The 17,300-nt window shown below is 37.3% G+C and overlaps 1 protein-coding gene across 1 annotated transcript; it reads left to right on the top strand.

Annotated features, from left to right (window-relative positions):
* Positions 1-866: 866 nt before the first annotated feature.
* Positions 867-16,576, top strand: dcaf13 (ddb1 and cul4 associated factor 13). The gene is made up of 11 exons (XM_073872472.1): positions 867-1,037; positions 1,116-1,315; positions 1,624-1,731; positions 1,819-1,908; positions 3,787-3,942; positions 4,321-4,398; positions 4,485-4,567; positions 6,328-6,492; positions 8,523-8,658; positions 14,282-14,450; positions 16,152-16,576. The coding sequence occupies exons 1-11, from the start codon at positions 968-970 to the stop codon at positions 16,232-16,234; spliced, it is 1,338 nt and encodes a 445-aa protein (XP_073728573.1). The 5' UTR covers positions 867-967; the 3' UTR covers positions 16,235-16,576.
* The last annotated feature ends 724 nt before the right edge of the window (positions 16,577-17,300 follow it).

The following is a 17,300-nucleotide window of genomic DNA, read 5'->3' as shown; positions in this document are numbered from 1 at the left end:
GATTCTCCAACTCCTTTCTAGCCTCCTCATATTTCCTGCAGAGTGTATCTGTTGAACAGTCTCTTGTGCTGTGCATTACAGTAGTCACAGAATCCAGTAGGATGCTTCCCTATTCTGTGCAATGCTTAATTTAAACCAGTATATTCAATTCTTAATCGTGTAATTAACATATGTTCTTTTGGATCCTGCTCTAATACAAGACAAATAAAACTTGTTTATTTGTTTCTTCATGTCTGTTTGACTTCATGCAACGCTGCGCATACCGATCAGAGTATGACGTCAATGTACCACGAAAGCGATTCTGTGCCGCAAAAATATAATGTCATCCTCCAGGGGGCGCATGATGGCCCAGAAAGCATTCAAATCTTAGATAGTTTTTGTCTAATATTAAACATTGGCTTTGGTTTGGTGACAAAATAGCTTTGACTAATAATACATTCAAGAAATAACAGTAATTATTAACAATTTTCAGTTGAATGAATAAAAACACAAAGTAAAATCACAAAATTTCTAATGGATTTGATGGTTACAGTGGGAATTAATAATGGTCTCTCTCTATACTGGTGGGATCAAATTTAACAGAACATCATAAAATCCGACTGGAATAAGAACCAAAACATACTACATAAAATTGTGTTAAGCTCTTTTTTTACAGTAAACAGCTGATTAATGGTACTTTTTAACAGGGACAGTAAACGTTTCTTTAATTTACTTACGTTATAAAATATAGCAAACCTTTACGGCAACCAATACTATAAACCACATCCAAATGTTTTGCAATAAAATAACATTTTTAAATTATACCAAATTGAAACTCATAAAACTTGAATTGCGCTCTAATCAATTCTATTTCTACCGTTAAAATCACCCGGATGTGCTTTGTCACGTGACACACGTGTGTTCGCGTCACGGAAACACATGGTGGACCTAGTCTGGATTTCTTAGTTAAATGTTTTAAATCGGTGGAATGAAGGTTAAAGTGCTTTGCAGAAACCCGGACGACTATGTTCGGGAAACAACCAGAGATCTACAGCGAGGTACGAGATGATTTAATAATATAAATATACAAATAATCGGAAGTAGGCTATACTAACTCAGTGTTGTACCCCATCCAGTGCCCAGGAACTATGACCCGACCCTGCACCCTTTTGAGGTCCCCAGAGAATACACCAGAGCCCTGAATGCCACCAAACTGGAGAGGGTGTTTGCCAAACCCTTTGTGGCATCGCTGGATGGACACAGAGATGGCATCAGCTGTATCACTAAACATGCAAAAAGCCTTTCTACAATCATATCTGGAGCCTGTGATGGAGAGGTAAGTCAAAACCGTTATTATGATATGTGAGTGTTTTTTGGTTTATTAAGCATGTTTTTATTCTTGTATGTGTTGTGTTGTCCTATTATTATGATCATCTAAGATAAACATACACAACAAACATACAATGATACTAAATAACAACAAACAGGGACATGGTTACATATTGTATTAGTTCAGAGCACTGTGTTAGCAGCACAAAACGATACAGATGCTGCTAATTATTATAAATCAATATAATTGCAATAAATCAAGAGTTTTAAAATGCATATCTAGTTTCAAAATCTCCTCACAATTCTTTAATTCAGGTGAAAGTGTGGAACCTCACTAAACGGGAGTGTATGAGGACCATCCAGGCTCATGAAGGGTTCGTACGAGGAATCAGCTCCCGCTTTTGTGGCACCAGCTTTTTCACGGTAATTTGGTCAGCCTAATGCAGATAAACACATCATATCTTAAGTGTCTGTAACCACCATAGAGACCATGAAGTTCTGATGTTGCAGGTGGGAGACGATAAGACCATCAAACAGTGGAACATGGAGGCCCCAGGATACGGAGTGAGAGAGGAACCAATAAACACAATTTTGGGAAAGGTAGAGTTTGCCTAAACATGTTTTTTTGTTATGATGTAGGGATTATGTAAAGTTATATCTGGGTGATTCTCACGAAAACTTGGTTTTAAAAATGTCAAGCATGAAAATGTAAAAATTGCTTAAATTTACTTTTTTCCCACCAGACATTGAAAAACAAAGTCTGGAGTAAATGGGAACATTAATTTAAAAACTTTTACTTATCATTTAACACTTTTTGTAACATAATTAAAAAAATTAGTCCTAAAAAATCTCATTACCGCAACAGTCAGAAAACATCAACACTGACATATTTTCAAAATGACATGACAAACCTGAAAGAACATAATTTGGAGATTCTGCACATGATTTAAAATCAAAGTATTATGCTTCTATTAATTAAATTAACATTTAATAAGCATCCGTTGCGGTAATGATAATCAAAATGTCGTGTAAGCATTCTGACAAGACAATATTTCAAATTAACTGTAAAAAAATGATCTTACCTGGTAGCCATCTTGAAGTAACTGGTCCATGTGCTTGGTCACTCAAAATCAAACTTTATTAAAATTCTGTATGTGTGCTTAAACTGTTCTCAAAAATTGTTGCGGAGGATGAGAACATCAGGCATGGACACATAATTTTCCTAATTTTTCTTCATTATTATTATACATGAATATTCAGTAAATATTTTTTCTGTCATCTAAAGTAGTCTAGCAAAACATCCATTTATTTTTTTCGTAATATTTTTGTGTTAATTTGATTAATGTTCAAACACAGCCGGACACATTGCGGTAATGAGAATTTCAGCAGAAAATGAGATAAAATTTCCAATTATAAATTCTTATGTTGAAATCACACATTGTGCAAGGTAGAACACAGTATTGTGTTAATTCTGATGCTTTTTAATGTTACTATATTACACATTTTAAAGCTAAAATCATTAGTGCCGTGGTGTTTCAATGGTTTCGTGAGAATCACCCATCTATCTAAAATTTTATTTAGAAATACCTTAAAGGACAAGTTCGGTATTTTACACTTAAAGCCCTGTTTTCAGATTGTTTATGATGAAATAGAACGGTTTTGACTGAAATTTAAATATATGATGTTGGCCCGAGATTTTTTGGTTTCTGTTGTATCACCACCCACTCCCACAATGGTTGCATAGGTGCACTGGAACAATCCTTCCTAAAATGCGTTTACAAAGACGTGAAACTCACCGAGTGGTTAGGGGTGTTCACTGAAATGCTCACACAAAAATCGCTGCAAATGATGTTTTATCGTAGTTTTTGTCCAACTCCATTGACTTGTATTAGATGTGCTTTGAGGTACGGTATTACTCCGCGCCGGGAACGTTGTTTGTATTCTTGCAAGTGGCAAAGGTGGGCTTTAAGTGTAAAATACTGAACTTGTCCGGTAACTTGTTAATAGGGTGCTTTTTTATTTTTCCTCTGTGTTATTTACAAAATAAAAAGAGAGACATTTTGGTTGTTTTTTGAATTTTGTTTTGTTTTATTAAATTCATTATTTAAAGGCACAAGATGTAAGATTTGCATGTACTGTAAAATGTCCAATACTACTTGTAGATTGTTATACACTTGGACATTTACATATTTTGACGGTGTACAATTTCACATGTACCCCGTTACTGTACAAAGAGTTTGACAGTAGCAGAATTGACACAGAGTAATTCAGACAGGAAATCATTTTTAGTGTTATATAAGACACTTTTTACAGAAAATATTATTTTGTTATGGTCTGTAACATCCTTTGATCCATGACAATAAGTTACAAATAATTAAAAATATAACCATTTGTCAAATAATGACTTTACACACCAAATGTATCTGCTATTATCTGCTATTTGAGACGGTACAGTAACAGATCTGCTGTGTCCCGCAGGCTGTGTTCACAGGCATTGATCACCATCAGAGAGAGCCGATGTTTGCAACCTGCGGCCAGACGGTGGACATTTGGGATGAACAGAAAAGCAGTCCCATCCGGTCTTTCAGCTGGGGTGTGGACAGCTTCAGCTGTGTCCGATACAACCCAGTGGAGGTGAGATTTTCCACATATTCATCCTCATCCGGAGACTTGTATTATAGCAGGAAGACATTTTTGTTTAATTTTGATCTATACATGTTGCTTTTTACAAAGAATATTGCTTTGGACACAAACATATTAGCAGATGCATTGATATTGAGAACACCTGGATGTTTCACCTGCAAGTTTTACTAAGCTTAACACTATAGATTTTTTTTTTAAATATTCAATTTGTATGTTGTTTAAATATAGGAACAGTAAGGTGCCAGTGGAGTATGTTAATACTGCCATAAAAATATAGTTCACAAAGATTTTAGTTCGAGAACTGTTCTGTCATGGATGTCTTTGATCCAGTTTATTAACCACAAATAATAAGTTTATTGTCCTCTCCAGACTGAACTTCTGGCCAGCTGTGCATCAGACAGAAGTATTGTCTTATATGACATGAGAGAATCTACGCCACTCAGAAAGGTGTGCAATTTTTCCTTTTGACCCACATGGGTACATTTGTGGTACCAGTTACTGTATGACCATAATGATGTCACACTGTATTTTAGGTCGTCATGCAATTGAGAAGCAACACGCTTTGCTGGAATCCAATGGAAGCGTATTATTTCACCTGCTCCAGTGAAGACTACAAGTGAGTTTTATATTTGTTTTGTTAAAGGAATATTCCATTTTCTTAAAAGAAAAATCCAGATAATTTACTCACCACCATGTCATCCAAAATGTTGAAACATTGCAGGATTTTTCTCATTTTAATGGACTTTAATAGAGCCCAACATTTAATACATAACTCAACACTTAACAGTTTTTTTCAACGGAGTTTCAAAGGACTATAAACAATCCCAAACGAGGCATAAGGGTCTTTTCTAGCAAAACGATTGTTATTTTTGACAATAAAAATAACAAATATACACTTTTAAAGCACAACTTCTCGTCTAGATCCGATCCAGCGCGACCTAACGTAAATGCGTAGTGACATAGGGAGGTCACGTGTTACAAATATAAAACGCACATTTGCGGACCATTGTAAAAAATAAACTGACACAAAGACATTAATTAGTATCAGTTGACATACAACAACGTAGGAACGGTCCTCTTTCAACACACTTGTAAACACTGGGGTGGAGTTTTGCGTTCGTCTTGTGTGACCTCTTGACGTCATGACATATTGCGTGGGGTCAGCTGGCGCATCACGACCGGATCGACATGACGAGAAGTTGTGCTTTAAAAGTGTATATTTGTTATTTTTATTGTCAAAAATGACAATCGTTTGGCTATATAAGACCCTTATGCCTCGTTTGGGATTGTTTATAGTCCTTTGAAACTACGTTGGAAAAAACTGTTACGTGTTGAGTTAAGTATTAAATGTTGGGCTCTATTAAAGTCCATTAAAATGAGAAAAATCCTGGAATGTTTTCCTCAAAAAACATAATTTCTTCTCGACTGAACAAAGAAAGCTATGAACATTTTGGATGACATGGTGGTGAGTAAATTATCTGGATTTTTCTTTTAAGAAAATGGACTAATCCTTTAAGGGTGTGTTCACATCGAGGGGCAACCTTCCGATCTCTGATGAAGCCACTATGGAAGTGACTTAAACTGCAATTCATCCAAAAGGGAGTCAATTCCCATAGACCTCCTACAAAATGTGTTTTTGGTCTATATAGCTAAGTTTGCTCTTCATGACAACTGTGAGGGGGGTGAATTTTTTTGTAACTCGTCCGTTTAAATTATATTAAGCCTTAAAGTTCTGTATAATTAAGGGCTTGGCCAATTGAGTGACGGGTTAACTGCCACTGCTGTCACTACAGTCAAGTTAGGTGGGCGTGGTTTCAGAAACCAGCCACCTCAGTTTCACCCACGTCCTGTCTCTTTACCCATTTTCGGTTGTCTGCAAGTGATTCGTGGTGACGTGCGGCCAAGATGGCGACGGCAGGCACCGCCTACTATTGGCTTCAAAAAAGCTCTTCGCAAACCTATGGGTGACGTCACTGACACTACTACGTCCATATTTTATTTTTTTTATTTACAGTCTATGGTTCACACATAGTATGGTTTGGTTCACAAAAATACATTTTAGTCTTGGTTCTTTTATGCCGGGCTCACATTACAGGATTATCGGCTTGTGTTTACCCCGAGTTCAGTTGAATGTTAGAGAAAATCGGGTGCAGGAACTCAATCGTTTCCGATGTTCGGCTCAGATTATCATGTATGTTTTTGGTCTGTATTGCGTTTATATTTCCGTCAAACCGCACAAGAGTTGGTTTGATAGCTGACCGTGACTTTTTCTGATAAACCACACTAACAAAGCATTCACACAGGAGTTCATTTTATTTTAACCAAACCTGCCAATACCCTTAGTGTCATTAACCTCTCTCTGTTTATCTCTCACAGTCTTTATACTTACGACATGAGATGTCTAGATGTTCCTGTAAATGTGCACATGGATCATGTTTCTGCTGTGCTGGATGTGGATTATTCGCCCACAGGAAGAGAGTTCGTATCCGCCAGCTTTGACAAAACCATTCGCATCTTTCCAAAGGACAAAGGTCACAGCAGGTAAATAGTGCTGATGGTTGTATTTCATGTATAAATAATCTGTGGTATGCAAACGGGCAGGGCAATTTATCCATAGATTTATTTCTGGTACACACCAGAATCCAACCTAGCTTTATGATTAAAGGATTAGTTCATTATCTTTAAAAAAAAATCCAGAAAATGTACTCACCACCAGGTCAATCAAAAATGTTGAAGTCTTTCTTTGTTCAGTCGAGAAGAAATTATGTTTTTTGAGGAAAACATTCCAGAATTGTTCTCATTTTAATGGACTTTAATGGACCCCAACACTTAACAGTTTAAATGCAGTTTAAAATTGCAGTTTCAAAGGACTCTAAATGATCTCAAACGAGGCATAAGGGACTTATCTAGTGAAGCGATTGTCATTTTTGCTAAGAAAAATGAAAAATATGCACTTTTAAACCACAACTTCTCTTTCTCAGCACGACCTCACGTAATTGCGTAATGCCGTGGAAAGGTCACGTGTGACATATATGAAACGCACATTTGCTCACCATTTTAAACGATAAACTAACACAAAGACATTAATTAGTATCATTTCGACATACAACAACGTCTGAACGGTCCTCTTTCTCCACACTGGGACACACTCCATGACCTCTTGACGTGATGACGTATTACGTGAGGTCGCGCTGGCGCGTCATAGGACCGGAGGAAGACGAGAAGTTGTAGTTTAAAAGTGCATATTTATTATTTATCTCGCCAAAAATGACAATCGTTTTGCTAGATAAGACCCTTATGCCTCGTTTGAGATCATTTAGAGTCCTTTGAAACTGCAATTTTAAACTACATTAAAAGTGTTTGGGTCCATTAAAGTCTATTAAAGGAATATTCCATTTTCTTAAAAGAAAAATCCAGATAATTTACTCACCACCATGTCATCCAAAATGTTGATGTCTTTCTTTGTTCAGTAGAGAAGAAATTATGTTTTTTGAAGAAAACATTGCAGGATTTTTCTCATTTTAATGGACTTTAATGGACACCAACACTTAACACTTAACTCAACACGTAACAGTTTTTTCAACTGTGTTTCAAAGGACTATAAACAATCCCAAACGAGGCATAAGGGTCTTATCTAGCAAAACGATTGTCATTTTTGACAATAAAAATAACAAATATAGACTTTTAAAGCACAACTTCTCGATTAGATCCGATCCAGCGCGACCTAACGTAAATGCGTAGTGACGTAGGGAGGTCACGTGTTACATATATAAAACGCACATTTGCGGACCATTTTAAACAATAAACTGACACAAAGACATTAATTAGTATCAGTTGACATACAACGTCAGAACGGTACTCTTTCTCAACACTTGTAAACACTGGGGCGGAGTTTCGCATTCGTCCTCTGTGACGTCTTGACGTCATGACGTATTGCGTGGGGTCACACTGACGCATCACGACCGGATCTACATGACGAGAAGTTGTGCTTTAAAAGTGTATATTTGTTATTTTTATTGTCAAAAATGACAATCGTTTTGCTAGATAAGCCCCTTATGTCTCGTTTGGGATTGTTTATAGTCCTTTGAAACTCAGTTGAAAAAAACTGTTAAGTGTTGAGTTAAGTATTAATTGTTGGGCTCTATTAAAGTCCATTAAAATGAGAAAAATCCTGCAATGTTTTCCTCAAAAAACATAATTTCTTCTCGACTGAACAAAGAAAGACATCAACATTTTGGATGACATGGTGGTGAGTAAATTATCTGGATTTTTCTTTTAAGAAAATGGAATATTCCTTTAAAATGAGAAAAATCCTGGAATGTTTTCCTAAAAAAAAAAAAACATAAGTTCTTCTCGACTAAACAAAGAAACACATCAACATTGTGGAAGACATGGTGGTTAGTAAATTATCTGGATTTTTTTTAAAGAAATGGACCTTTAAAGATCCTTTAAAGTGTACAAAGTTTTTCTTTAGCTTGGAATAATGTAAATCAATAAAGTGTAACACCAGTTACAACAGCAATGTGTTTTATAAAAGTATGAAGGGTATATTAAAATTGTGCAATTCTCAGGGAGGTGTACCACACCAAACGCATGCAGCATGTCATCAGCGTTAGATGGTCGGCCGACAACAAATACATCCTGAGTGGCTCGGATGAAATGAACATCCGGTTGTGGAAAGCCAATGCCTCGGAGAAACTTGGCGTGGTGAGAACATCATCCATTCACACAAAACCACAGTCTATAGTGTTTCCTCTAGGATTTTTTCTATCTGTGGCAGCAAGGGCCGTCACTACACCCCCTCCCCATCCATGAATTGCACTCACACACGGGCATAAATAAGTAGCCTAAATGGCTCATAAATAAATAATGTTAATTTATTTCGCTATTTAAGTCTGTCAGGGCAGTAATACACATTTTGGTAGCCTATTTTTGTAAGCTGCCTGTCATGGCAGAATGAATGTAGCATAAACACTGGTCTATGGGAGTCATAGCAGAATTTAAGGGTGTTCCTCAAACTTGAGCGTCTGACCAGCAAGCACTTACAATAATTTCACTCACAAATTACTTTCATTAAGTGCCTGTGTGGCACTGTTTCCACGGTCTGAAACCTGGCCAGGAAAAGCCATTATAGTTTTATGTAATTTGTCAAAGCACCATAATATACTTTTATAACTCTTGTAATAGAGTGCCCCAAACTACCTAATGTACTTATTGTATTTCATAATAGGAGACTTCATGGGAATTCCTTAGATCTTGTATTATTTTAAAGCAGTCATTTTCAAACTGTACTCAGTTGAAAATTACTCCCTTATGTAACACACCTGATTTGTTGGCAGAATTCGTTAAACTCCACAACTGTTTTTCAGCAAAGTCCTCTAAGTGCGCTGAAGAACAATTGAATCAAGTTTTTTTATCAGGTTAAAAGAGGTTTGCCAAACTTGCAATGAAAGACAGTCAACTTTGATCAATACCAATGAAATGACTAAAGTGACATTTGTAAAAATAAGGCATTTCAATTACTGACTAATAATCTTTTCATTGCCATAAAGTGAAATTACTGAACCTATATATAAGAGTCTGATAAAAATGCTAATTTACAAGAAAACATGTCAGACGCCCTTACTATGGGTTCACACCAGACGCGAGTTCAACGATTTGCGCGAGTAGATTACATACTAAATCGATGCAAAGACGCGATTAGACCTGTCCTCGCGTGGGACGATGCGAATGACGCATTATGGGCGGGGCGTTTGCCGCAAAAACACGCGCTATTCACCTCAAACGCGTCTTCGCCTAAGTTGAAAATATTCAACTCGAGCTGAAAATTCGCATGACATTATAAGGAACACTGTGCCGAGCACGGCACACCCCCTCCCTTGCACGTGAGGCTGCATAAACATCATTATAACTTTGAGGCATTAAATCTTCAAAATATACAGTCATGCGGCACGTTTGAAAGCTTAGACTTTCGGGATTCCATTAAGCGCACACACAAAGCATAATATGATTTATAGCAGTCATAAAACTGTAATCCAGTTATTAGTTACCTGAACTGGGCGGCGCCGATTTAGGATATTTACTTACCTTCAAAATCTTCCCTTTATCCGCTTCGGTGAAATTGTCCAAAACAAATTGTCCATTAATCCCCAAAAGTCCAAGGAAATGGAATATACAAAGCCTTTTAATCTAAAACAATTTGTTCGCCTCACAATCTTGACGTTTCTGACCGAATTATGATATAAATACTGTATACAATTAGTTCACTACTGGACATTCGTTCGAATCTCACTTTTCATTCACAATTCATAATGAATATATTCGGATGTCACATTTATTGTGCAACGTCTGAGGAACAAATACGCCCCCTTGTGGAATTTCAGCCATTCCATAAGAGGCTACATTCCGCGAGTAATCTAGAGCGAGTAACGCAATGCCCGCATTTACATTGCATGTTTGAAGTGACTCTATTCCGTTTGTTTTCTCATGTGGCATGGATTTAATATGACCTACGAATGTGTAAGCAGGAAAAAGTGAATAGATTCAGACATTTTCAGATCGGTTCCAGGCCTCATTTATATGTGGAAATAAATCAGATATGAATACATGCATTCACGTCTGCAATGTAAGCGGACAGATCGTATATCATTTTGTTTGTGTCTATTGCATATCGCAACGTTTTACTTCCTCATTGGTTTGAAGGAATAGTCTACTCATTTTCAATATTAAAATATGTTATTACCTTAACTAAGAATTGTTGATACATCCCTCTATCATCTGTGTGCGTGCACGTAAGCGCTGGAGCGCGCTGCGACGCTTCGATAGCATTTAGCTTAGCCCCATTCATTCAATGGTACCATTTAGAGATAAAGTTAGAAGTGACCAAACACATCAACGTTTTTCCTATTTAAGACGAGTAGTTATAAGAGCAAGTTTGGTGGTACAAAATAAAACGTAGCGCTTTTCTAAGCGGATTTGGGGGAGGAACTATATTTTGTGGCGTGGTGGCACTTTTGGGAGTGCTTCGACTCGACTGAAAAGTCCGCTCCCCTTCTCCCTCTCATAATGGGAGAGGGAGGGTGTTACTGCGCAGAGTCGAAGTACTCCCAAAAGTGCTATTACGCCATAAAATGTAGCTCCTCTTTTAAATCCGCTTAGAAAAGCGCTACGTTTTATTTTGTACCACCAAACTTGCTCGTATAACTACTCGTCTTAAATAGGAAAAACGTTGATGTGTTTGGTCACTTCTAACTTTATCTCTAAATGGTAGCATTGAATGAATGGGGCTAAGCTAAATGCTATCGAAGCATCGCGGCGCCCTCCAGCACTTACGTGCACGCACACAGATGATAGAGGGATGTATCAACAATTCTTAGTTAAGGTAATAACATATTTTAATATTGAAAATGAGTAGACTATTCCTTTAAGCGATTGGCCGCAGATCGGTATCTGCCGATAACGGCATTAAATGACTCGATCGGTACTCGCTAAATTTGCCGGTCTCATAAACTGACCTTTCTGTTTACTTTTGTCATCATAGGGTTCCTGAAAGCGGCTGCAATTGGAGACCATTTTTATTTTTATGTTGCTCATGTGCGACTTGCAGATTTGGATTTCTCTCTTTGCCTTTACAGAGATATGTGTATTTTCTATGAGGATGCGCTCCAGTCCTAACAGTGCGACGCGTCTTTACGTCCCAATCAAACAGCGTATACAACACACATCTATCGCGTCTTAAAGCTACAGTAACATAATTAATCTCTCAATAAAATGTGGTATTACTTTATCTAGAAAAAGTGTTACAGTCATCAAAGAGATTGCATATTAGCTTGAAGAATCGCATCAGGCATTGGCCGATCACGAAGACAACAAATACTCGGTATTGGCTGCAAAAGTCCTGATAGGAGCATCCCTAGTTCTGGGTCAGAATATCTACCTTGAATTGTTTTGCCAAGTGTTCAGTGTAAATGTTGATATAGAATATGAGTCGCTTTTAAAAGATGATGTAAGCAGGTCATCACATAAATCGAATACAGGCAACAAATCGGAATTGGGCATCAAGATTGGAGTGTAAATCCAGCCTTAGAGGGTTTTGCATTGGAGTTCTTTATATATTTTGCTGTAGTTAACCTTTAGAGGAAGCAATAAAATTTTATATAATGTCAAATATTGTACTATAGTGTACAGTAAATACACATGGAAGCTGATCTTGTTGTTACTGAGACAGAGGTTGGTTCTGCTCCAGGTAAATGATACTTGTATCTGCTCCAGACAGTCCATCTGATTCCCTCATGCAGTACAGCCCTGGCAGCCTTTTGCTTTTCAATGATCTGGAAAAAAGAGAGATTTATTTTGATCCTTTTCACTTAAAGAGATCAGACACTCAGTGCAGTTATCAGCAGTTTGAATCAGCCAATCACTTAAAGCCGGACAAATAATGAAGACATTAAACTATCAAGCACATTAAATTAACAGAACAGATGCTGAATCAAGAGTCTGCTATCTGAAGACTTGTACAAGAGACCCGAATGGACAGATTTTGGCTTGTTTTCGATCTGATTATACGTGACCCAGTCTGTGAAAACCAAACTAAAGTCATTTTTTGATGTCTTTGTTTTGATGAAAACAAAGGAAGATATTTTTAGATATGTTGGTAAGCAAACCGTACATTAGCTCCATTCACTTCCATAGTATTTTTTTTCTTACTATGGAAGTAAATGGGGCTCATAATCGGTTTGGTTACAAACATTCCTCAAAATATCTTCCTTTGTGTTCATCAGAAAAAAATTCATTTATACAGGTTTGTAAAAACGGAGAATGAGAACATAATGACAGAATTTTCATTTTTGGGTGAACTATGCCTTTAAATTTCAGGAGTTTTTAGACATTTACAACAATAATGACAGGTCCCCAACCATGTCTATTTATACGCTTTTGGAAATAGGCTATCACTGGAGCGGTACCCTTTCAAAAAGTGCAACATTGTACCAAAAGAGTTCCTAAAGTTAGTGCCTTAAACGTTAGTTTGGTACCAAATGTAAACTTATATGTACCTAAATGGTACATATTGAGACTTTTTGAAAGGGCATCGGTTTTTGTTCTTCTATTTCTGACTGTGTATGATTGTATATATCAGGGGTCTCCAACACGTCTCGCGTCTTAATTGCAGGTAGCTCGCTCGCGGGTTTATTTATTTATTTATTTTCTGTGGTTATGGCGCATTTGGATGTCTGGTTAGTGTTACAAGCGCCTGTGGTAGTAAAGACTGGGGTACGTGTTTGACGTCACGTTGAGCTGGGTAGACCGGCGTATCATATGACATCAGTAATTTAACATGTATGATTCAAAAACAAACACATCCGCGCACATCTCGAGTCCAGGCACTATGGTTTAAATGGATGCCGTCATTTTCGGATTCATTTTTGATAAAAGAAAATACAGTCGTCGTCACAGGTTCAATGGGTTATCATCTCATATTTAAACATCAAATGTCAAGAGATACCAGAGAGCCATAGGTGACATACATGCACATCCCTATTATGAGCATTTTTTTCATTTGATGTATCGTATGTTTATTTTCAAAGAAAACCATTTTCTGGAAGGTATTACAATTTTGTGAAAAATACAAAAAATGCTTGCACTGGCTGGCAACTTTATTAAAAAAAAATGCTGGCAGGAAAGAGTTCAAATCACAGTGAGTTAATAGACCGGTGTCTATTAACTCACTAATTTAGGTATAACGTGACACAAGTAGCTCTCGACCACTTTTATTTTTTAGAAAGTAGCTCTCCAATGAAAAAAGGTTGGAGACCCCTGGTATATATGAATGTAATAGCAGGGTAATGGATCAAAACCCTTTTTTTGCATTGCTGTCATCATCATTTTCCCATTCTAGGTTGTTCCCATTCTTTTGCTCACATGAACTCTGTCAAAAATTTGTAAATGAGAGTTAACAGGACTTCTGATTCTCCTCTCGAGGGCCCTGATGGCATCAGCAGCTATTAGATTGCCTTAAACAAATTGAATTAAAAAATCATTGCTTTTAATTAGAATAAAAGCCCTCAGAGGGGTGTGGAGCGAGACAAGCTGAAGCCCGCGGGCCACCACGGGCATTTTATGGCTGCAAAAAGCAAACCAGGAAGTATCCTTGTGTTTAAAAGCAAAGCTATATTCTTTTTTGAAGGTGCATATGTTGATTGCCAAATTCAGAAACTGAATATTACTTATGAGATTATGAACCAAATTGTACTTTCGGCCAGTCTTTATATTACAATGGTGTTGCTTCATTTCTCTAAACCAAAGATCTTGACGCTTGAATTCTCATTCTTAGATGTCAGCCCGAGAAAAAACTGCCGCAAACTACAACAAGAAGCTAATAGAGAAATTTCAGCACCACCCACAAGTGAAGCGCATCGCCCGTCATCGCCACCTGCCCAGAGACGTCCTGAAGCAGAAGAGAGAACAGAAGGAAATGAGAGATGCCAGACGCAGGAAGGAAGTGTAGTACATCATACAAACCTTGAGCCACACATTGAGAGAACTGACCTCCCCAAAAAATTAACAATAGCATTATTTGCTCTAACCCATGATGCTCCAAAATTTTTTAAGAAACTTTTTAGAGCTTGTGTCCATGGAAATCAGGTGTTTTTAATAAGGAGACATCTAAAACTTTCTGGTAGGGGGGCCTCGAGGACCAGCGTTGGGAAGCACTGATGTAAGGGATAATGTTAAGGCAGCAGGTTGTTATCGCAAAAATGAAACCCAGACAGTGTGATCGGGACCCGACGTGCAGTCTTGAATCTGCTGACTGTACATTTATCTCGTTTATAACATGGCTATTTTCCTTACATAAGTAAGGTTAGCAACATGAAATATTGATTTGAAATATTTTATACGCTCATTTTTAACGAATGCCGACCTTTCGTGAGGAAAACCGGTTTACTTTTGGTTTTAAGGCGTTCAGGTGTCATGAACACGGTATTGGGTTCAGTCATTTGTAAATATAATATCAAATATGTTAATAAAAGACATATTTATATTTACTTTTTGTGTAATATTAATATGAAAATAATTAACCTTTTTATGGCTGGCCAATCAGAATCAAGCATTAGAGTGCAATGTAAAGGGCTCATTATAGTTGTGCGTATGTCCTACGGCGTAGCCGATATGGCATAGGATATGTGTCGGTTTTCATGTATACTTCTGCGTTGTTGTCCGCGTTGATGTGCAAACACATGCAAGACCGCTGGTAGGAAGTATTCACCCGTGTAACCACAGTAGCATTGTGACCTTCAATGAAGAAGCAGCTTGGTCAGTTTAACCCACAAACGAAGAAGAAACCAGCAGTGATGGAAGTAAACAAACAGCAACTTTTGCTAAATCACTCCTCAACTTGGCCCATCTTTGTTCTCACCGTCACAAACGGAAATAGCTATGACACAGTTTTTTAGTTGATGGGAGGGGTTCTGGTGGACCGATCGCGGTGCTTGTGGTCCGCGTAGTACTGACACTCAAGCTACGAATGGCCTGCAGCATAGGTACGGCGTGGACCTTGTGCACGACTATAAATTGGACTTAAGTAAAAAATAAGAACTTGCTAGTTTTCCAGGCATTCTGCTATTGGTTGTAAAAACAGATCCGTTATTGCGTAGCCTGACGTGCACCTCGCAAAATTTTTAACAGCGTGTCAGTTCCACGCGGACCGCAAGCGCTGTGATTGGTCAACCAACCAAACTGTGTCATAGGTTTTTCCGTTTGCAATGGTGAAAACATAGATGGGCCCAGTTGAGGAGTGATTTATCTCAAACTGCAACAATAGTCACTGTTTATTTACTTCCATCACTGCTGGTATTTTTAAATCGTAATTTCAAATCGTAAATTTTTTTTCATTTGTGGGTTAACTTGCCAAACTGCTTCTTCATTGATGGTTGCGCTGCTACTGTGGTTACACGCATGGATACTGCCTACCAGCGGTCTCCGCATGTGTTTGCACGTCGACGCAAAAGTATAAATGAAAACCGACGCGGAACCTACGTCGTCGCGGCTACGCTGCCTTCAGGTGGCTTACTTATAGTGCATGTTAATAAGTCATTTGTATTTTTTGCCCTTGAATAATATGGATTAGGAAATTAATTCTTGTTTGAGTTCAGTTATCATTCTGATTGTTTGTGCTTCTCTCTCTCTCTGTTTTTTTAGGGAAGAAAATGTACGCAAACACAGCAAGCCAGGAACTGTTCCCGTGGTGCCAGAAAAGGAGAAACATGTGGTGGCTGTAGTGGAATAAAAGATGATTTAAAGAGGTGGTATCGGAGGAAGGGTGTTTGTGGTCCACAAAGATGTGTTTCATCTATTTTCTACTCTCTCTCTCTCTCTCTTTGTTTGATGTATATGAACTTTGAGCATACTGAAACTGTCATGTACCAACATATCAGTTTGATACATACAGGGTATGTTTGGTGGAAACTTTTACTACGAACATGAGCATGGCTGTTGTATTTTTATTATTGTCTCACATCAGGTAATTATGATCAATAAATGATGCCAGGTATATATTGAACTAATTCTTTCTTCATCTGTCAAAAAGCAATATGAAAATACCAAATAAACCATCACTGATTGAACGTTGCATATGCATTTTAGTGTAGTTTGCACGATTGCTTCCTTCTAATGCATTATGTAGTACCTTGTAACAGTGTTATAAGTGATATGTATTTCTGTATTTTTAAAAACTTTTACTTGTTTGTGGTGTTTGTAATTGTTGGTAAGATAAGCTGTGCTCATCTTGTAAAAGTTTAATTGCGACAGTGTGAAATAATCCACTCTTTACCTCTTAAATCCATAATCCAATCATCTCAATCCGATCTCATTTAAAACTCAACTACAGTCTGTGCATCCTAAAGAATCTGAGGGAAGATTGTTTTGCATTTATTGGACAGGACTGTTCAGCTGACACGATAAAAGTTTTTGATAAATGTTTTGTTAATAGTAGTAGATGTTAAATATAGTTCAGGATGGGATATTTATTCCTTACAGCATTGTTTTCATTAATGTGGTATCTACCATATGGTATCATCATGTATCCATATTGTCTTTTTATGGGATTAAAAATCACATCATGAATATTTAATATATTCATGAATGCATAATACAAAGTCAGTCTGTAGAAATCGAGATATTTTGAGATGTACATCTAAGTAAACAAGTGGATGTTTTATATAGCCTAGCAGTTAAAATGTAACTATGCATTATCGTCTTGAAGTAAATTAGCTGCATTATTTTTTAAGGTTGTAATAAATTGAAGCGTTATTGTTTTACACTTCTCATTGGCAAACGGCCCTGCTCGGGTTATT

This window comes from Misgurnus anguillicaudatus, chromosome 10 (assembly GCF_027580225.2).
Source record: "Misgurnus anguillicaudatus chromosome 10, ASM2758022v2, whole genome shotgun sequence".
In the NCBI taxonomy this organism is placed as follows: Eukaryota; Metazoa; Chordata; class Actinopteri; order Cypriniformes; family Cobitidae; genus Misgurnus; species Misgurnus anguillicaudatus.
The sequence above is the reverse complement of the archived record's forward strand: the minus strand, read 5'-3'. Positions and strand labels throughout refer to the sequence as shown.